This window comes from Glandiceps talaboti, chromosome 11, assembly GCF_964340395.1.
Source record: "Glandiceps talaboti chromosome 11, keGlaTala1.1, whole genome shotgun sequence".
Taxonomy (NCBI): Eukaryota; Metazoa; Hemichordata; class Enteropneusta; family Spengelidae; genus Glandiceps; species Glandiceps talaboti.
Genome location: NC_135559.1, coordinates 11755414 through 11777832, shown reverse-complemented (window position 1 = coordinate 11777832; position 22419 = coordinate 11755414). Strand labels below are relative to the sequence as shown.

Here is a 22419-nt window from a genome sequence, read left to right as displayed (position 1 = left end):
CTATTTTTCTCATTTAGTAAAACCATGGGATTAACTCTAAATCCACTGGCAAATTAATCCTCAAGATAACAGATAACTCAATCTCATAGAACTAGGGATTATTACATCATGTCAAGCCATAGTTTATTGTCCAGTTATTCAACAGTCCTTACGTTACAAAATGTTGACATTTATGTTTTCAATGTTATTTTTAAGATTGGTCTTGTGTTGAAATTTGTATCACTAGTAGTCTATTGGTGAATGCAGGCATTCCCTTAAACTTCACATCTGTTTTATCAACCAATCACAGTGTTTGGTTCATCAGCAAGCGAGTTAAATAAATGGGATCACAAAATCCGGATGACTTTGGATCAAACCTGACGAAGTATTTTGCACCTCAAACACTTTACAAAATGAATTGCATTCCCAAACATTGGAACATCTTACCTTCTTGCTGTACCATTGCCTCGTACGATAGGATTGGTTCATCAACACCTCCTGTTGACCAATCACAGTACTTGTTACAAATGACACGCAAAGAGTGATGATGTATATGTATATATATATTTAAAGATTTGAAGATTTCACTTAGAATTGTAGGAAAAAGGATAAAGGCAGCAGGTATACAATAATCACACACTGTACTTTCATGCACTTGAACTTCAACACAAAGAAATCAAAGTTGGTTTGAAAGCAAAATAACATGCCTGTTACTGAAACAAACATGGACAAAATATTTAAAAACAGTGATTTGCAAAAATCAAGTATTGCAACAGTGTATCAATATGTAGCAAACAATGAAAGTAACCAATTTCATTATCAGTAAAACATTGTATCAAAATGTGATAAAAATGAAACAATTTCATTATCAGTTATACTCTCTGTATCCAAAACAGTCAAATACTGTAACATTGTATCACTTTTGTCTGCTCAGAAACAGCCTCTTGTCAAATCCTCACATATAAATCTGGTAGACAAGGTAACTCATCACTGCAGTCATAGTTTCATTACTAATACTAGGGTACAACCCAAAACATGGACACACATTTTTATCATCTCTTCACTTTTTCTACAGCACGCTTTTGATATGTTGTACATCAAAGTTGAAGTGCATGAACTTTTCTGAGGATAACCCTTTCACTGTTCTGCGCCTATTTCACAACAAGGATTTCATCAAGAACACCCCCTTTTGAGTACATGTACTGTTTTTCTCATTTCTGTACTTAATTTAAAGCAAATTGTAACTGTTTACAAATATAAATAACTTTACATAGTAAATGTTACTACGGTATATTGCATAATGTTGCCAATAATGACAGAGAAACTATAAAGTGATCATATGGTTGAGACTCGCACATTTATATCAGATTTTCGATCGATAAAAACAATTTCAGTATGTTTTTTTTTTCTATTTGAAAAAAACACGGTGATAAAATGTCAAATGTTTGTCATTAACATAATATGGTATTGCAAAAAAATTTTTTTTTTAAATGTACAAACTTTTGAGATGCTTCTTAACTTTGTCAAATTTATTGAGTTACAAACACAGACTTGTTCTATGCTGTTTCACATTGTTTTTTTCAAGTAGGAAAGCATAGTAAAGTTGATTAGTGAATTAAAAATCAAAAATAAATATAAAAAATTTCATCCATATGGCCACTTTAGCTGTGTTACTTTACTATAAATTACATTTATCACAGGGACTCATGTTAGTTCATTGAAATAATAGTGAACATGTGATTTTATCGGTGGAATTACTAAGCAAATATCGGTGATGAGATAGTGTTTAAGAGGAAAGTTACATGCATGGTGAAACATTACATGACTATGCACGGGCACAAACAAACTCAAGGCATATACAACATAACATAGATCATTTTGTTCAAAAAAATTCACAAAAATGAAAGTGGCCTTCATGCCTCGTTTAACAAAACATGCCCCTGACTGATTCCACAACAAATGTTTGAACATTCATTTGATTTCAAAAAAACAAATTTGACATATTTCAAAGTTGTGAATAAACATTGTTAAAATCAACATTTGGTATATGTCGTAAACAATACTAAAATCATGAACTGCCCAGTCTTTCGTTATAAATAGCGCCCTCTAGTGATGTGGTATTGTATATGCATACTAGCGTTTCATTTACTGCCAATGAAATTCGGTTTTACAAAATAAATCAATTGATTTACACCTGGAGCAGATGTATCATGACTAACAATGACCACTACAGGGGGTTATTTTTTGTCAACTCTTTGTCACTAGAGGGCGACATTTATTAGAAACGTCTGTACACACTTTAGTCCCCTGAAGGCGAAAAGTTGACAAACCCTTTGGGATTATTCAAATTATAGAAATGTGAATGACTTTGCTATGTTAGCAATATTAATAATCTTGAAATGTTGAAATGGGGGATTTGTCTCAAAAGGTGGATTTTACATTGTTAGCGGAGTTGTTATCTGGATTAAAATGAAATTATGGTCTGAATTGACTGCTGACTTGGTCGAATCTCACTTACTGTAACTACATGTGCTTTCACTATCACTGGCATTGGATGTAAAGTTGGTAGCTATACGATAGAGGGAAAAAAATACATCAAACAAGGAAAGCCCCCACAAGACAAGAACAGTGGGAAACCAAGGAAAAGACAGACGGACGGACAGACAGACAGAGAGACAGACAGAGAGACAGACAAAGAGGTGCAGAAACAAAATTACATTTTAAAGTCTACACCAACATTTTTGTTTGTAAGTTTTATGTTTAGCGTGTAGCACATCCACATAAAACTGCCACAAATGAACTGTTACAAACTATGAATCAAAAAACGCCCTCGTTTCCAGCACTGATGGAGCAAAATGAGTTTAGTAAATTTGGTCTCAAATTTGCATATCTTGATTCTTGTTTGGGCAATAGTAAAATAGTAAATAGTTGGTAACAGTTTTTTTGAAATCTTTTGAGCTAAAAGTCTAATTCATAGATATGTATACAGTTCTGTCATACTTCATATGAAACAGCCTGGCAACAGTTTATAGATTCAAGTTTATCATGGAATGTATCCCCATATCAAAATTTGGACATTTATCTAGCGGTCACCACCATTCAAGGCAAGAACTAATGATTGTCAATAATATGAGATCTATGCACCTAGTTGGTAATAATTTGACAACAGAACGAGTAAAAAAAAATTCTTCCTAAATTTTCAAGAGCTGTACTGCACTTGAAAATCATAAACCAGCTGGTTCAATTATGCAAATCAATGATCATCTCATACAAAACTCTTGAGGGCGCTGTAATCATAATGCTTGCCTGTATGCAAGACCTGTGAGGGCGCTATGTACAAGTGACTTCCAGGGTACACATGAACTGAAAATTGAATATCTGATTCAAACTGTTGCCAGGCTATCACAAATGAAATCTCTCTCCATGTGATAACTACACCACTAGTAAATTGTGTAGACAAGTTATTAACCTTTCAATGTAGTTGACGACACTAAAGAAACTGGTCATCACGTGAGCAGAGATAATAATAATAAAGAATTCAAACAAATCCAATGAATAAATCAAAACAAGGCAGATAAAAAATCCTGTGGAATTCTTCAATTTCAATTTGATTTGACTCTGTAATATCACTTTTGTAACTCTTTTCCATCAAATCAAAATTCAATATTAAAATATTCCTGAGCTTTGATTTTCGACACACTTCAACATTCTAGTGAAAATATGGTCTTATCTTCATCAAATTTACTATGAGTGAAAGTTTCATCATTTGAAGATAAAGAATTCCACAGTTTTCCAATGGTATGCTCTTCTCATTGCTACAGTTATGCTGGCAAGTTTAGTGTTAATGTTGTTGATCAAAAACAAGGCTGCAAACTGCCAAATAAGTAACTTAAACTCAATAAACTTGTTATGGGTCTCATGAAGATGCTCACAGGATTGTGCCAATTCCATTGATTTAGAAATATGACCACAAACCACCAAACTGTTGTTTTTGGGTTAAATTATTCAGATTGTCTAAACATTGGTAAGTAAATCTGCATACCATTCAAAATATTCCATATTTTAGGGCGTCTCACATTTTGTTCATATGCAATGAGAAAACATACCATTAGGAGAACAGTACATGATCAAAATAAATATTGGTGCAAGCTGCAACAAATGTCATTTTTTTTGGAATTAAAAGTCTTTGAATCATACATTTTCATGTAAACGTTCAAATGTTCAATAAATGTTGTAAATTCTGGTATTTTGCTGTCTAGCTGAAACAATCCATTCAATCATGATTTCATTGAGAAATTTTTTTTTCCTACTTGGAGAATTTGAACTATGATATTGAACAGATTAGCACATGAACCATATCTAACAATGTAGTGCAAAATAAGAAGGCAATAAATATTCTGCATAGATAATGAGTCATTAACATAATTGAATACTAATTGGCCTTCCATTTTTTACAGTGCAACACGACAGACTAACGAAACAAATTTTCTTCCTTCTGTCAAAACCAATTCAATTCCTATTATGATTACAAACTTAAAGTGACCAAATGGATGAGGATTGGGTATTTATTTTGGATTTTTTAATTTATAAAACAATTTTATCATGGCTTCCTACTTGAAAAATCAACGTGAAACAGCATCTGCCACGTTCATATTTGTAGCTTAATAAATTGCAGAAGATAAATAATTGTGTAAAATGTTTGTTACTGTACATATAGTAACAAACATTTTACACATTTTTTGTTTAGCTTTTGCAATGTATTGAGTTGCAAACACAGACTTGGTGTATGTTGTTTCACATCAATTTTCAAGTCGGAAGCCAGGATAAAATTAAAAATCCAAAATAAATACCCAATCCTCATCCATATGACCACTCTAATGCAATTCTTGATACCTGCAATAGCATTTCACATCATACTAAAGGGTTAAAATAGAACAAGAAGGTTGATGTATTTTCACGTACACCTACAGTAGTGCTTCTGTAGCGCATGGAATCGAAGTCAATGCATCAACAAAGAGATATGTTTACAACACGCCATGGTGGTAAATGCTATTTCAGTTACTGAGAATTAATTTTGTTTATTCATGCACAGTGTTTTACAGTACGCTGTCACTTCGATACATTCTTTTAAAAATATAAATTTTGATAAACTACATAAATTAGAAACTCACGTTCTGCATCGCTTGTGTCTTGGTCACTGTCTCTGCTCTTGTAGAATGGAAATTTTCGTGAAAATACAATACCCTTTTTCCTCTTTTCGTTAAATGATGTCTGGAAAATTGATAGAAAGTAACACGTTACTTTACTGCTGATTGTGAAGTAAACCAAACTATGGACTCAAAATACATCGGTCAGTAAGAAATAGACTACTACTCTGGCAATCAAGGTTTCGGTTTACTTAGATAAACACAACCTAAAACTATAGGCCATTCCAGACTGCAAACAGGAAATTGAGAATACAGCGCCCTCATCACCGCACAGTACCATTTCTTAGAAGAGCTGTGTCCCTTGCTATTCTGTAGAAGTGTAAATCAGTGATATTTTCGTATCGTTCAGACATCATTGCTGTATGATTAACCAAGTAACCAAGTAACCTATACCATGTATACCCTAAAGGAAGTGATATTACACACAGGAAGTAGAGCGCCACTGTGGCAAATTTTGGAAAGGCCTATTGTTGCGACATGCTAATGAACAGACATTGGCTTGATTTTAACCACAGTAGGTTAATGATTCAAATGATGTCTGTAATCTTACAGTGTTACACTACTGGGGATCTTCCAATGATTACATTCTCCATGTATCTTGATCACAGTTGCACAATTACAACAGAGGCACCTCTATCTATCACCCACTTGTGTAATCCACCACATCAAACAACAATAGCTTTATTTTGTGTCTACCTTAGTACACCAAGACTACAATTGGCATTATACCATGCAAGAGCCAAGTAAACATAAAAATATGGAATATATACTCTGGTCATACTATGTCATGACAACGCGTGTCTACAACTGGTTCTGCTGTGTTCGAAATATGGGTGAAAATGATCAAAATTACCATTATTTTCCCCAGCTTTTTTTTTGTTTCCATAACTGGCAATGGTATAATTAAAATTATATTATTCCCCAATATATTTCTTCATTCAGCTGGAAAACACTCGTGACCTAAGGGTTGTCACTACGAGTTGCTAGACGAATAGTGACATGGGGCCCCTTAGGTCACTCATAATTTTCCTTGGCTGAACAAGAAAAATATTGGGGGAAATAACATCTAAGTGTCATATATAAACACACGTCACATCTGTAAAGTAACCAATACTGCTCGCCAACAATAAACCAATTTCACAACTCACTCGATCTACTTACCCTGCTTTTGTCTGGGTCACCTCTCTGTGAGAATTTCACCTGTTTTAACCTTGCTCTTTCTTTTCTTTCAACCCTGAAAAAAGTCAACACAAAACACAAAATTATTCCTGCCATCTACAAGAATATGTTGCCATGGCAACTAAGTCACAGGAGAATATCATATGAGTGTACAATACCCAGGAGTATCCATGGCAATATATTGATACATTATTTCTTGTATTTATAGAAAGCTTTACAAACTACTTTGGCATAAATTCATTCTAGCTGAAATATTTTGTTGCCATAACAATATTGATTCACAAACATTCCATCTCAATTTAATGGATGTTTTTTTTTATAACTACAAAATTTGAAATAATTTGTTGACCCTGTGAGTAGACCAATATTTTGAACTCGCATTTTGAGCATTCATTTTTATATTATCAGACGTTTGCAGACCCATTTTTGATGAATTGTACAAAATGTTCAGTTACAATTTTTGCCGACTGTTTATGCAATTGCCATAGCAACAAAACAAGTATATTGTAAAGTTCTTTCTAACATGCAGATAGCACATGCACACCAAAGGGAGAATTTTTGGTGTGATGATTGTTCTGGTAACGTTCTTGTGTTTTAACTTTTAGAATGTGATTTTTATTACATTAATTAGATGGCGTGACAAAATACCCAATCTGATTACAATCTGAAGTAGGTGTATGGCTCGGTTCCTTTATTTATCTCTATTTCCTTCTCTGTAGATTATTTGTTGTTGATTTCGATTTCAGAGCGATTGCGTAGAAAGAAGGCCAATCACTCTTGGAACAAGAAAATAAAAAACAAACAACAATATACGAAGCATGATCCAAGTTCAACAAAAAATATAGAATATGGTACATCTATGTCCATGACAAAGCGTGTTCTACATCACTGGTTCTGCTGTCTTTGAAATATGAGTCAAAATGTTCAAGATTACCATTTCTTTCCCAATTTTTTTTCTTACATTACTGGCAATGGTATAACTATATCATTCCCCAACATTTGACATCATTCAGCTGAAAAATACTCATAACCTTAGGGTTGTCACTACTCATCTAGTGACTCGTAGTGACAAGGGCCCCTTAGGTCACTCATATTTTCCTTGGTTGAACGAAGAAAAATATTGGAGAATAATATGTAAATATACAAAGAATATCAAGATAAATAAAGAAATCAAACTGGATAAATTGAGATTATTTGGTTCCCTTGTTATTTTGTTCACAGAACACATTATCTTATCATTTCACTTCACACTTAAATACAAAAGTCTACTTCTTATAATCATGCAATCTTCATTTTTTTCCTTCTACTCATTATTCTACAATAGCTGACATTTATAGAATTCCCCATGTTGTTATACTTCGTCTCAGATGACTACTTTATCAAGTCAAGTGAGATAGCGAGTACATCGTTTTATTTTCTGCAGTGGGAACGCCAGAGATGTTACAGAATACACTACCCTGGAACTGTAATACTGCACTTCAGAGTTTTACAAGATATGAATGAATGAATGAATGAATGAATGAATGAATGAATGAATGAATGAATGAATCAAATAATCAATCTGTTGGGCATGTGTATGTGTATGTGCATGGGTCTGTGTATGTACAAGTATGTATGGATGTGTGGAGCTATGTGCAAGAAAGTGTATCTATATGTATGGATGCATGTGGATGTTTACACATTGTGTCCTAAAGGGCACATGCATGTACAAATGTAGGCGTACATGCATGCATGCGTGTGTATGTGTGCGTGCATGTACGTACATACGCACATGTATATCTGTGTTGGAAAGAGAGGAGTGCTCTTGAAGCAATACCGAGTGAATATAATCATAATTAATTTACCTTCTTTTGCTTGGAATGACCCCTGTTTCTCCTTCTTCACCTTCAGGTCCAACTAATCTTGCCTGCCACCACTCATCATCACTTGCATTGATTACATGAAGTATATCACCAAAATTGAAACTAAGACCCTGGCTGGGAAGGCCACTGTCTTTTGTTTTGTCATACTCAAATAATGCCCTGTATAGATAGAAAATAGCACGCCACAACGTAAGTCACTTCTGGGTTCTTACAACGGTTTCTTACCCTACTTTAACTTACTACCTAACACCAGAGTACAGATAGTCTATATTGATGTCCAACTAAGAGATTTGTCATTTTGTCCATTACCCATTAGCTATAACATAGCCAGACACTAAGGAGTGTACACATCAGTCTTATAACTGTATGCTTTGACCAATCAGCTTCACCGTGGTCTTTCCCTATGACTAGTTAATGAATACTTTGACCAATCAGCTTCACTGTGGTCTTTCCCTATGACTAGTTAATGAATACTTTGACCAATCAGCTTCACTGTGGTCTTTCCCTATGACTAGTTAATGAATATTTTGACCAAGCAGCTTCACTGTGGTCTTTGCACAATAATTTTTCAATGATTACTTTGTCCAATCAGCTTGAATGTATTCTTTCCCTATGAATAGTTAATGATCACTTTCACCAATAAGCTTCATTGTGGCTTTTTCCTCTGAATATTTAATGAATACTTTATACAGAGTTATCTCACAGTGTTTCACATATCAAAGTACCTTTTATTTTTGCTTCATTGACCAAAATTATATAATGTAGTATACTCAAATTTGTCATGTTCAGTTCACTATATTATACTGGGGCCACTGATTATGCAGATTACGTTCACACCACCTAACCTTTATTATACAAAAAACACATCTGGCTCTGGTGCATCAATCTTGTCGTATTTTATTATCGACTTCTATTTTCAAACCTTTGGCTTAACGAAGTAATTTTACACATCTCTGCCATTAAAAAGGACTTCCATTTCAAGGTCACGGCCATTAAAAATGTGAGTTTACAGTCACTAACTCTATCCCTAATACACCTTTTACTAAACTGTGTCTGCTGCATACTAATTACTCGTTGGCATATAGCTAACCTAAAGTAACACCACAGGCTATCACGACAAACCCGTACAGATGCTATTAGCAGTTTTACACAAGCTATTAGCATCTCTCCCGTAAGACTACAGATAGCATCTATCCATATTTGATGGTACGCTGGCAGCCCACAGACTTGGCTACCTGGCTTGAAAATGCTGTTTGCACAAATACAATGTTAAGCTACTATGTTGAGTTTAGATAGCTTAGTCCCTGGGCTAGTAAACTGGAGACCTTTTGTATATTGTTCTTTTTTCCTTGCAAAGAAATTTAAAACAAAAAAACAAAACAAAACAAAAAAACAAAACAAAACAAAAAAACAAAGAAAACCTGGAGACCGCCAATCAACAACAAAAACACTATATACACAAGTACCATCCATTGTAGTACTTGCCTACAATCTGGTTAAAAGGTTATACTGAGATTGGCTTGTTGTACGGTTTGATTCCATAACCTTTAATTTTTTTGAGTCACTATTTTTTTTTTAGATTATTTGCTATATTTCGATAGTTTTCATACATCACGTAAAACAACATGATGTAATTTGATGACTAGCTGTGTTGCTATACTACACTTTACACCTCAGATGACCACTTCATCAAATCAAATGAGATAGCAAGTACATCATTTATTGTTTGCAGCATTAATGCCAGAGAAATTACAAAATAAATTACACTGGAATTGCAGTACTGCAGTGGGACACACTGTCATGGGCTATCAATGTTTCCTTTCACTCACTGGTATGTTTTAACCACATCACTTTAAGGCAAAAAAAAAAAAAAAAAAAAAAAAAAATTGGTTCTGGTCAGCGCACGCGTGGTCAGAATACCCCCACGCCAATCCTTTTTTCCGATAATTTTTGCTTTCCCGTTCCTTATTTATTCCTGATATCAGGAGAGCAAGCTGCTGAAATCTACCCTACATGCCAAGACTGCTTAAATACAAAGCCTAAACTGCTTTGAACAAAAGGGAAGTTTTTCAAGAGATATGTAAAGTGTCAAAAAAATGTGCATTTACTAATTTGCAAAAAAAAATAATAAAAATTTGCATCGTCGCACCACTTTAGAAAGTTTACCCTGACCAGAACCAGATATATATATTTTTTTGGCCTAAAGTAGAACGTACCTCCGATATAACTATTTAAACTTTTTGCTGTTACCTTGTTCAAGAAAACTCAAATCCATTCTCAGTTCAAATCATGGGGGAAAAAAAGGGGTCACCATACAAACTTTTCAAATAGAGGTCAAAATGATATAAAAATTAAGTTATTTTAGAATCCAATATGGCCACCACTGCCGACTCTGCTCATGCTTAGACTCTGCTAGGCGCATCTCATCACAAAAAGGGCTGTTTTGTATGTACCGATATCTACTCTATAATTGTACAGTGGGCTCTTCATCGACTACATAGGGCTAATCATTTGTTGATGCGTTACTGCAATAACACAGAGTCGCGGGTCATCTTATAAGACATACATCTTTTCTTACCTGACATAAAGTGATCTCTTAGCTGATGTTTTCAGGCTGCCGGGACTCACACTACTATTCATCATTTGCTCCCTTAGGTCATGAATTTTGGCTTCAAATAGGTTGTATTCTGACAAGAAAACAAACACAACATTACAAATGAAAATCTCTAATCACACAGTCAACCCATCCCCCCCCCCTTTGTTGCTGATATCATGTCAACAAGAAAACAAACACAACATTATGAATGTACTCACACAGTCGAAAATTTCTTCCAAGTAAACCCAATCCCCCCCCCCCCCTCTCCTTCTTTTTTGCTGAGACGTCAACTTCACCAGGGGGATGTACTACTAAATTTTCATTTCTGACTATGAACCCAGAGTCCATAATCTTTCATTCTCGCATACACAACATTATGTTCTATTAAATGAGACATGTACACAACTATGCCCCATAACCAAGGATCATGAATTTTCACTTCGAAATGATAATACACATCTGTGTACAATACATGTACACCAATGCATTCAAAAGGGTGAAAATATTTTATTTCTGTAAAATTCATATGAGTTTTATCAGATTATCTCTATAAATGTTAACTGGTTGTAAGCTTCCAGGTGATTGTCCTCTATCAGGAAAGGGTAACACCGATAGATTTTTATGGGAATAATTTCAGTCTCAGATGAAAACAACTCCTGTATAAAAGGTCACTCATATTTCATTTCAATAACAGATTTCAGAAAAGCCACAAATATCTACCACAGATATATTTTGTATTTATTTTCATATTTGTATTATATTTTGAACAAAGAAGATAGAAAATGTAAAATATATTAAAAACATTATTTTTTATATCACATGTATAATTTCTCAACCTAAAGATTACAAAGTTGGTTTGATAAGGGAAGACAAGTACATGGAATTTTGGAAGGTTTATACAAGTTGTTGTAAAAAAAGGTTCTGCTACGCATGTGCACGCACACACACACACACACACACACACAAATAAATAAATACATACATACATACATACATACATACATACATACATACATACATACATACATACATACATACATAGACAGACAGACAGACAGACATACAGACAGACTATAGCATGCTGAACCTCAGTTCAGTGGTGCTAAAAATGGCATAGAATATATGGGTCACACACAAGTAGAAATCAGATATTAGTTTCTCTGTATTGTTATGCAAATAAGACGAAACGACGCGCGCCTCGCTCACTGAGTGACAGGACTTGATGACCGAAGCTTTGGAGCTGAACTAACGAAACTGTTTCTTTGCTACTTGTTATTAGTACAACAATATCGAATCAATAGTTCAAACTATCATTGAGGTAAGTGCTTTATACCACTCTTTGATAATTTTTATGAATGGTATTACATAAAATGACACTTTTTAGACTATTTAGAAAACTTCGTAAAAAATAAACGATCTATTCTTAGTTCAGATGAACGATGTATTTTCCCGCCATGAATATTTGTTATCGTCAACTTTGAAAACGTTTAGATATGTCGTAAATAACACCCTAACCTATAATTCCTACGAATGTTCATGAAAACTGTTTTTTCAAGGGTGGCTACAATCTTTCCTGATTGATGAATCATTGAATTATCGATAGTTTTACTGTATATATCGATGTACACGATGCATTGACGGTTATCTCATCTTCCACACATTTCCGGTTTAATGGTATTGTCCGTATTAAATATGCTAAAGTAGGCAAAGCCTCAGACCACAAGCAACAACTACGTTCCTCATGTTCCTTGCGTTGTTCTTGAGTCACAGTGGAAATTGATGTGTGAATGAATTACGCTAATCGTTCACCTTTGCCCTGTAAACTTTTGTTGACACACAAGGTGACCCCTGACCTCACAGTAATCATGGCGCCCACTCATTTTGTGCACTTTCGCCGTCAACAGAAATGGAGAACCTGGATCCAACATCCAGTTTGGCGTCATCACAGACATCTAGTCAGGACCCAGACTATGTACCCGAGGAGACTGAGTCACCAGACCGACTTGGTGGGTATTTGCGAGGAGTTTCTCGTTCGAGTTACACTCTCCGACCTGACCTCACACGGGATTTAACCAAACATGTTGGTAAGTCCAGGTCTAAAAAAGTTTGTGTAGCTGTTACAAAAGTTGATTGTCGATCCTGTCATGATTCTATTAGTATAGTTTTGGCTGTATTCGTTTTTTAATGTGTAGTACTACATTAATACGGTGTCATCAGTATCTTTGAATAGAAAAAAACCTCTTGAACTTGATAGGGGATGTAAACATACGGTAGATTTATGATGTAAACAAAGTCCATAATTTGCTAATGTCTGAAAAATGTCACCGTGTTGAACTTGTGTACCGTTATGGATGATAGCATTGGTTTTAGTATAAAACTACAATCAGAATATTGAGTACATGACACACTTCAAAATTCCTGTATTACAGTACTATAATTTTAAATCTAGTTGTAACTCCCAGTCCCCCAGTTTTGTGTTTTGTTTTGTTTTTACATTTGAAGTAAAGTTATTGACAGAAAATGTTCATCACATTGATAGATCAATTACAAAGGTAAATGTAATGCACAAGCATTTTACTATGAGGTTTCAATCTGTCTTTCATTGATAAATTTTCATCAGTAGCACAAATTCCATAGTTAACCTCTGTAGTAACTCTGGAACTATGTTGATCTGATGACGATTGTTGACAAGACAGATTGAAAGCTAAATACATTTGTACAAAAAAGTTCAGCTCCTTGTGTCTTGTAACCTTTGTAATTTCACATAAGTTATCTTTGTCAACTTGTTCCATCCTTTAAAGACAGACACCCTACTTTAGGATGTTTTTACATGTATAGATGTATTAGAAACCAAGTCCTCAAAGTGTTGATATCATTATATTTATTATCAAACTAATTATCATTTTCATCTTTTTTTCATTCAGATGATTCTTTTACTTTTAAAGTTGGAGTATGTCCAGTTTGTGAACCCATATTAACACAAGCAGCTGTTGGATTCTTTACCATCCAACATTGTTGCAGTACACTCAAAAAAAGAAAAAAAGCACACCTGGAACCCCTTAAAACAGACAACAGACAATGGAGGAACATCATAGAAGAAAATAAATGGATTAGAGGAAGTTTATTTGACCCTGCAGGAAATTATTTATTCTGCCAAGAGTGTATTGTCAGTGTGCTTGGTGTATCACGCCAGCGATTGGCCAGCCAAAGAAATATCAAACAACAAGAATTCCTAAATCTAGTGGTGTCATTAAAAAAGAAAGATGTCCTCCTTCAGAAACTGGAGAAGTACGTTCTTATTCCAGACCCAACTGTAGACTGGAATGACTGGTGGACCGGTGTCTGTGAAGAGGATGAAGTGGAGGTCAGACAGTTTTCAGCCCGACATGGTCTGGAAGGGAGATTGTCAAACAACAATAAAACTGTTCTGAAGGAACAATTCCTAACATTTGCTGATGCAAACTCCTATCCAACAGGTCGTCATGAAGAACACAAGGGTCCTTTGTTCTACTTTTTACCAGTATTTACCCGATTGTCTATTCCCAGGATTTCAGAGAATAACTATGAAACTAAACTGAAGCATTCTTTCATTGGTGTCTTCAACTCCAATCAGCAACAGCTTGGAAGAGAAACTGTAGCAGTGCAGCAGAGGGCTGGTTATCTCAGTACAGAAGCCGTCATTCAATTCACCCACACAAATCAGACTACTGCAATACTTGCAAAGAGGTCAGCAAAGAAATCTGTACTAAATCCACAATAGTACAGAGAATGACAGAGTGTGGTGATACTGATGAGGGAGAATTACTGAGGATAAAAACAACCATAGACAGTCTAACGTTGCATATAGCAGAACATAAAGAAAAGGCAACTATAGCACAGCACTTCTATAAACAGTCTTGCAATACAGCATGGCAAAGTCAGCAAATGATTGAAGATTTGGAAAGTAAAGATGTAAGAACTGATGAGGAAGAAATAACACTCCTTGAAGAGAAAACAAATTATGTTGCTTGCTTTAGCATTGACACCACAACCAGCCATATCATATTACAAGATGAAGCTTTGTGTTGATGAAGCAGTCATTGTTCATCATAATTTTGGCAAGGCATATTCCTACATATTTGATGAAAGGTGTGGACCAAAAAATAGCAACCACACATTATCAATTTTAGACAAGCACATGAGGAGTTTGGATCTATCCTGGACAACAAAGGCCATGGTATTCATGGATAATGCTCCAAGTACTAACAAAAACACATGGCTAGTTTGCTGGATTAAAGAAATGATGGAAAGGTTAGTCAGTTTGATATCATGTATTTGTACACACTAATTGTCTTGTTCAATAAACTAAACTGATACATGAAATTAATATCAAAATGTATTCAGTATTGATGATTTTAGTGCACATTTATCAATGTTCAACTATGCATGTTTGTAATACCATAGCATTTACTTTCTTTATTTTCAGACATGAAACTCTGCAGTATATCAGAATCTGTTTTTTGCTTGCTGGACATTCAAAGTTTATGCCTGACTGGATATTTGCATGCATGTCATCATCAATGAAGAAATGTGATATCTTCAATACCCATGACATTGAAACTGTGGCATCAACATACAGTGAAGCAAAGGTATTGTTTACTAGTATATGTATCATTGTTATTTTGTTTTTAACACATGACATTGGCACAGTAAGTCTGAAATAGCTGTAAATGGACTAGCCCAGAGACTTCTGTTGGTGTTATTATAATAGCTATCTACACTAAACCAATTCACATGCACATTGAAGCACAGGGATGTGTTTTGAAATTACTATCAACAGCACTGTTAAAATCCAAGTCAAGCTCACATTAGTTCAGGCACTTGTTATACACCATCTTGCCACATATATGGTGATGATTGCATCATTTAGGATCCATTTAGCTCAAGCAGAGCAGTTGGTAGTAATTTCAAATTCAAAATACATTTTATTTATTTTAAGTACATATGCCTTTGCTTCGTGTAGGGATATACCATAGTAACACAAAGACATCTCTGGGCTATACCTGGCCTAACGATGACAATTACATGATTATCTTCTCTGTCTGAAGATTATATGGGAACTAAATCAAAAGCTAGGTTTCATGAAAGATTGAGTTACAGCTTTAAGTGATCTATTCTAAGACATTAGGGTAGTGTTCTCATTGATATAACAGTGCTCTTTAAAGTAGAAATTATGATAAAACAATCTTAAGGAAAATAGATTTGAGCTTTATCATTTTATGATTGAATTTGTATACTTTTGTTATCGTTATTGAGTAGATCCTTTCTGAGACTGACTTTGCTGACTGGCGTACATCATTACGGTTCCACTATGGTAGCTTATTAGTGGTTCATGGTATTGGTAGCTATCACGATATCATGGGAGAAAGACAAGATGGTGCAGTTGTTGTCTTGGCAAGAGATAACTTAGACAGTGGTCAATGGAAGAATATAACACCACAGGTAATATACTGGCACTTTAGTGTATTATGGTTTATATCTCTATTACAATTCTTTACTTTATGTACAGTACCAGCTTTACATTCATTTTACATTTATGTGATGTTTACAAGAATAGAATTTTATTTTAGAATGACATGTACTTCATAATTAAAAATATCTTAATTCATTTTGTAGATGACAATTGAGGGGACAGCCTACCCATCTGAAAACATCACACCAAGAGCTCTTAAACCTGAAAAGGTAAAACAACTTCATGAAATGTATGATCGTTTCATTCCTGATGATAAAAGGCTTGACTTCCTTCCAGCACCAGTTCACATTTATATAATACCCCCTGCAACTGAAACACAACAGCAACAAGATCCATCAGCAGCATTAGGCAAGCAACACATGGATGCTCTAAAGATGGCAAGAAGAAAGAAATAGTTCATTTTAATTTCACCTGATATTGTGTTTCCCTGAAAGAGTGGAAGAAAATATCTTTTTGAAGCTTTGATACAACTGAAACGCTTAAAGTGTGTTCTCGTCAATTGTAATAAGTGATACTATATTGTAATTTACCATTTTAAAAATCATTAGATTTCAGTCATTTTGTCTAAGTCATCCAAGCTACATGAATAAGGACCTCACCTGGTAGGATAGAGATTTTAATGTGAAGGATTTAATCCTGACTGTTGTCAGTGGTAGAATGGATTATGTGCTCTCAGGGGAGTTGAAGAAGTACAATGGTTGTCCCATAACATGTCTCTGTGCTAGGGGTATACATGGTTATACCATAATATGTCTCTGCTAGGGGTATAAATGGTTGTCCCATAACATGTCTCTGTGCTAGGGGTATACATGGTTATACCATAATATGTCTCTGCTAGGGGTATAAATGGTTGTACCACAACATGTCTCTGTGCTAGGGGTATACATGGTTATACCATAATATGTCTCTGCTAGGGGTATAAATGGTTGTACCACAACATGTCTCTGTGCTAGGGGTATAAGTGGTTATATCATAACATGTCTCTGCTAGGGGTATAAGTGGTTGTACCATAACATGTCTATGTGATAGAAGTATAAGTGGTTATACCATAACACGTCTCTGTATGTGCTAGGGGTATAAGTGGTTATACCATAACTTGTCTGTGCTAGGGGTATAAGTGGTTGTACCATGACATGTCTCTGTGAGGGGTATAAATGGTTGTACCATGCCATGTCTCTGCTAGGGGTATAAGTGGTTATACCACAACTTGTCTCTGCTAGGGGTATAAGAGGTTGTACCATAACAAGTCTCTGGTACATGTAGGGATAATAATTATACAGTGCTTTGAGCACTACTTTAATAATACCAAATGGTATATGTGTGTGTAATATTGCTAGTATTGCTGTTATCATTATTATGGTAACTGAAATCGAAAAATGTACAATACAAAATTAATTTATTGAATTCATGTCAATATGTATGATATATATGTACATGTAACTATAAATAAAAGAAGTACTTTCAAATTTTAACATTCTGTGTTATAATAGTATCCCGTGTATGTACGTAGTTGTGTGTAGAGGAAGGGATGTGCAGGTGTGTTTCACATGTTTCCCAGTGTCAGATTTGTTGTTTCCTGTTACCATGGTAACGTTCCTTGTAACCATGACGACCATAATGTCTTGTATAGTAACCTTAACCACATTTTGTATGGTAACCATGACCATTTTTGAGCAGTGCCAATCAAAATTGATAGTTATTATAATAGTTGACAGGCCACTTCAGCTGTTTACAATGGTTCCATGCATATGTGTGTTTGTTGCCAATTTACTCCAATTTCTTGTTTGATTTCGGATGTCAAATTTCATCAACAAACAATATAGGTGTCCTACTTCGAAATTGTGAAGAAAACCCAAAAAGTGATTTTTCAACATAATATCTGATTTCCACTTGTGGGTGACCCATATGCTGCATGAATATTTCAAATCAAATTAAGAACAAAATGTCAACATAAGATCATATACTTCACAGCAGTACGATATTTTAATTAATTTGGTGAATGGAGGTAAATATCTAGTATTTTATGAATTCTTTAATAATAGAGATATTCTGTTTTCCGTATACTCAAAGGGACACAAATTCAATCAAGCGTTAAGTGTTATTTCACTCGTATCTGAAAGATTCTATCGTTTCGGTGATACGTCATAAATGACTTCTGACTTCCGGGGTATGACAAATCTACTACAAAGTAAATTCGGTCTAATATGGGAAAGCTGCACGACTTGTTTCCTTCTTAGGTCAGGGATGATCGTCTGTTTATAAAAGGAGTAACTCACAAACCATGGGAAGAGTTGACTTTTTTGGTTTTGAAGACGATGGAGTATACAGAGCTATTCTCAAATATGAAAATATATATATATAAAAATACAATAAAAAATCTACCTATCTCCACCTATTTTAAAATTGAACGTAATCAGAACCACACAATGTTTTTTGTTAGGCCTTAGACTAAATTTAGTTTTGCCATTAGTTAGATTTCCATAGTAGTATGTTACTTGACTAGTCCTACCATCCAAGTCTCTATCACAGCTATGGTATTGTGTCAGATCAGATGTATCATGTATGTAACGAGTGCACACAAAAGAACAAACGACAGTAAACCTAACAGCCCCCCAAAAAGCATGCCATGTACACTACATCGGATTTTAATCCGATTGCTTATGTAAGAGATCACCACAAATAACTACATTACGCAGTCCATGCGATGCTGTAAGGTGGCAGCTATCATTCTTACAGCGTTCATTTCAAATTGGCTAAAAGGAACGGTTTTTCCCCGTAGGCAAAGCGTAATTACTTTCACAGGAGTATTAGATGAGGCAAACAACCATCTGTCAGCCACCACTGACAAACTTGTTAGCTTGTATTCACAATGTTGTTATACTTCGTCTCAGATGACTACTTTATCAAGTCAAAGTGAGATAGCGAGTACATCATTTATTTTCTGCAGTGGGAACGCCAGAAATGTTACGGAATGAACTGTTCTGGAACTGTATTACTGCAATACTTGAATACCTTGATAGGTTTACAAGATATTGGGAACTTGAAATTCCTATGTCCTGTGGCCGATTCTATTTTTTCAATTTTTGTTTATCACACCACACACACACACACACACACACACACACACACACACATACATACATACATACATACATACATACTAATCTGATGTAGTGAACTTTCTTTATTTACCTCCTACTTTTATTGTTCATTGTTCTTTTTTGTTCTGTGAGTGCCTACTATATCAGATTTTAATCAGATTGACATGTACGCACACGTACACACACATGTACACACACACACACACACACACACACACACACACACACACACACACACACACACACACACACATATATGAGTATCAATCTGCTAAGACAGTGCTCTATACCGCAGTGGCAGAGCGCAATATATATATATGCAGAACATTCAACAATTGATGGTAAACCAAGTGAGCTCATAAAGTGTACTCATTATAGGCTTATTAACAGGTGTTTTTTAACAAAACTAAAGGTTTCTATAGACAACCTGCAGTTTTCTGACACCATGAAATGGATTTGGCCCCCTACTGTACAGTAAATAAACGGTCTACTCACCTTCTGGTTTGTATTGGGCTACAATCGTAACAGTCTGACCGGCATGTTTAAGCGCAGACGCTGCCTCCTCGTGTGTAGCTAAGGCTAGATCTTTGCCATTTACCTGTATGCATACATAGCGATATAAAGGTGTTAGATACCCTGGGGAAATAAACACAACTGGCTTTGTTGACAATTCAGGTAAGAACTGTCGGATTGGGTAAATGTCATTAGTATGTGAAATGGTTGAGAAACTTAAGTCACAACACTCCCACCTGACTTCATAATAGATTGTCCAATGTTCCAAAACAAATGACTTATCAATCGCGTTGGGGCTTGACAGAATGGACCGAGTCAAACCACAAGTGGGGGAAATTCATTATTGGCTCCATCATTTGATTGATAGCCTCACTAACGTAAGTGAACATATACAAAGTAATTAATGTTACACAGGAATAGTCTCTTAGCCCCTCTCTCTGGCCCCCTCCATACTCCCGATTACATATAGGTTGGGTAGTCTGAAAGGTCCAGCCTTTGGCCTGCTTATGTAATCACTTGCTACCCCAATATACGAGTGGAAAGAACGCCTAGATCTTTCATGTTAATATGGGGGGGGGGGGGGGGGGGGGGATACTCAAAGCTGTTTGGTAACATCATGCAAGAGATTAATAGCAATACTAACAGCAGTGAACATACTTTTTTAGATAAATCTTTGTATGGAAAGTCTCTCAGCACCCCCACCCACCCATCCAAATTATGCTGGAAGCTTTATTGTAACATTAGAAAACAAAGATTTCAATTCGTAATAATAACTATGACAGACTATATTTGAAGACTCGTTATCAATACAATGTCATATTTCGTCTCAGATGACTACTTGATCATCTTTACCCAACGACTGCATATTAAATGTATTTTAGAAGGTACTGCTTGCACAATTCAGCACAAGTCTGAGTTCAAGTACATGATATTCTGATTATTATACATGTTGTTATACTTCGTCTCAGATGACTACTTTATCAAGTCAAGTGAGATAGCGAGTACATCATTTTATTTTCTGCAGTGGGAACGCCAGAGATGTTACAGAATACACTACCCTGGAACTGTAATACTGCACTATGTTTGGTTCAATACACCTTTTCTCCTGAAAACCATTAGTGTAATTTTTCAATTAACTAGAGTACAAAATAGCAATATAAGTAAAAAAAAAAAAAAAAATACTTGTCAATGTATTTCCTTTCCTGTCATTGGACTATTCCATTTCACAATATAATCAAGGCTTCATTAAATGCTTAAGTGTTCACAAATGCAAAATTGATACAATATGCCAAATTGACACGTTCCAAACCAGCGTTAGTATCAACCTTTCATCCCTATACTTTACATTATTTGGAACATTCCCCTACATAACATACGCTTGGATTATTCTATTTTGAGATCAAAACAGACGTAGGTACCAAAAACTAACAAATTCAAACTATTACATTAGTTTGAACACTGTTGCGTTCCTTAGATAACCCACAAAGTCAAAGACTTGTTTCTAGTGTGGCCCATCTTCCATCAATTACCTCCTGCATTTTGGAACAGTCCATAATATATATAAGATAAGCTGGGATTAACTCATTTTTAGAGAAAAGTGGGGGTGTACTCACTGATAGGATTTGGTCTCCTCTTTTGAGTTCTCCGCTGAGATCGGCTACACCACCGGCAAGGATGAAGGAGATGAATATACCTTCACCGTCTTCTCCGCCCACTATATTAAAACCTAGACCGGTTGTACCCTTCTGTAACACCACTTTCCTTGGCTCTCTGTAAAATACAACCCAGAAAAGAAAAAAACATCCTTGTGAGAAATGAAACTTGCATGCGTGGGCAAAAAGATGATAAAATATCGTTCTAAAATAGCTTTCTTTGTTCTGTAGATTTAACAGATGTCCCTGATGTAAAGGAACCCAACGAACGTGTGAAATGAAATGAAGAGATTATGTTATCTGAAGATACCAAAATAAAAACTCTCTAATATCGACATATCTTTTATCTATCCCGATAATGAACGATAGCGCTTCAATGTTAGCAAAGACACGGATCCAGTGACTAGATTCACTAATGTAGCTACTGTTCATGTCAACTTGTCTGCAATAAATTTGTCACTATTTGCTGCAAAATGGTTTTTAACAAGCCTAGTCTCTGTGCAGGAATGAGTGTATACCAAAGTCACTGATCCTGGGAGTAGACAAGCTATGCCTACATACACCACCTCAGAATTATACCGACTTAGAGACCAAGTTTACCAATGCGGCTCAAGAAATTGAGAAGCTACATTTGAATATCTGAGGAGAGAAGGAGCTGACACAGTCGCAGATACAATCTAGAGAATGAAGGAGTGTCAACCGACAGACTGTTACGTATACCACAACATCACCACGCTTATGAACAGTACACAACAAGCACATCGAACGACCACAGCGTACCTCCTGGATATATTATCCGAACAAGTCAGATTATCCAG

At 35.3% G+C, this 22419-nt stretch overlaps 2 protein-coding genes across 7 annotated transcripts in view; one reads left to right on the top strand and one right to left on the bottom strand.

Annotated features, from left to right (window-relative positions):
- The window catches only part of LOC144442254 (disks large homolog 1-like), a 190330-nt gene that overhangs the window by 4977 nt on the left and 162934 nt on the right, over window positions 1-22419 (bottom strand). For 5 of the 6 annotated variants that reach the window (XM_078131540.1, XM_078131541.1, XM_078131543.1 and 2 more), the window contains 8 exons: window positions 21563-21719; window positions 19932-20034; window positions 10806-10914; window positions 8210-8386; window positions 6348-6420; window positions 5151-5250; window positions 2498-2548; window positions 427-477 (listed from right to left, as the gene is read on the bottom strand). In XM_078131540.1, coding sequence (XP_077987666.1) covers window positions 427-477; window positions 2498-2548; window positions 5151-5250; window positions 6348-6420; window positions 8210-8386; window positions 10806-10914; window positions 19932-20034; window positions 21563-21719 — 821 coding nt within the window. Of the gene's footprint in view, window positions 1-426; window positions 478-2497; window positions 2549-3448; window positions 3479-5150; window positions 5251-6347; window positions 6421-8209; window positions 8387-10805; window positions 10915-19931; window positions 20035-21562; window positions 21720-22419 lie in introns of all 6 variants that reach the window. The other variant, XM_078131542.1, reaches the window with a different exon arrangement.
- Window positions 14592-17095, top strand: LOC144442604 (uncharacterized). The gene is made up of 5 exons (XM_078131983.1): window positions 14592-14766; window positions 14840-15113; window positions 15289-15451; window positions 16122-16304; window positions 16479-17095. Exons 1-5 carry the CDS (start codon window positions 14592-14594, stop codon window positions 16728-16730), a joined length of 1047 nt encoding a protein of 348 aa, XP_077988109.1. The 3' UTR covers window positions 16731-17095.

Bases quoted from the DNA above. Each gene is read 5' to 3' on its own strand.
- LOC144442604 (XM_078131983.1), top strand. From the start codon at position 14,592: ATGACAGAGTGTGGTGATACTGATGAGGGAGAATTACTGAGGATAAAA. The intron at 15,114-15,288 runs GTTAGTCAGTTT...CTTTATTTTCAG, and splicing joins ATTAAAGAAATGATGGAAAG to ACATGAAACTCTGCAGTATA. The intron at 16,305-16,478 runs GTAATATACTGG...TTCATTTTGTAG, and splicing joins GGAAGAATATAACACCACAG to ATGACAATTGAGGGGACAGC.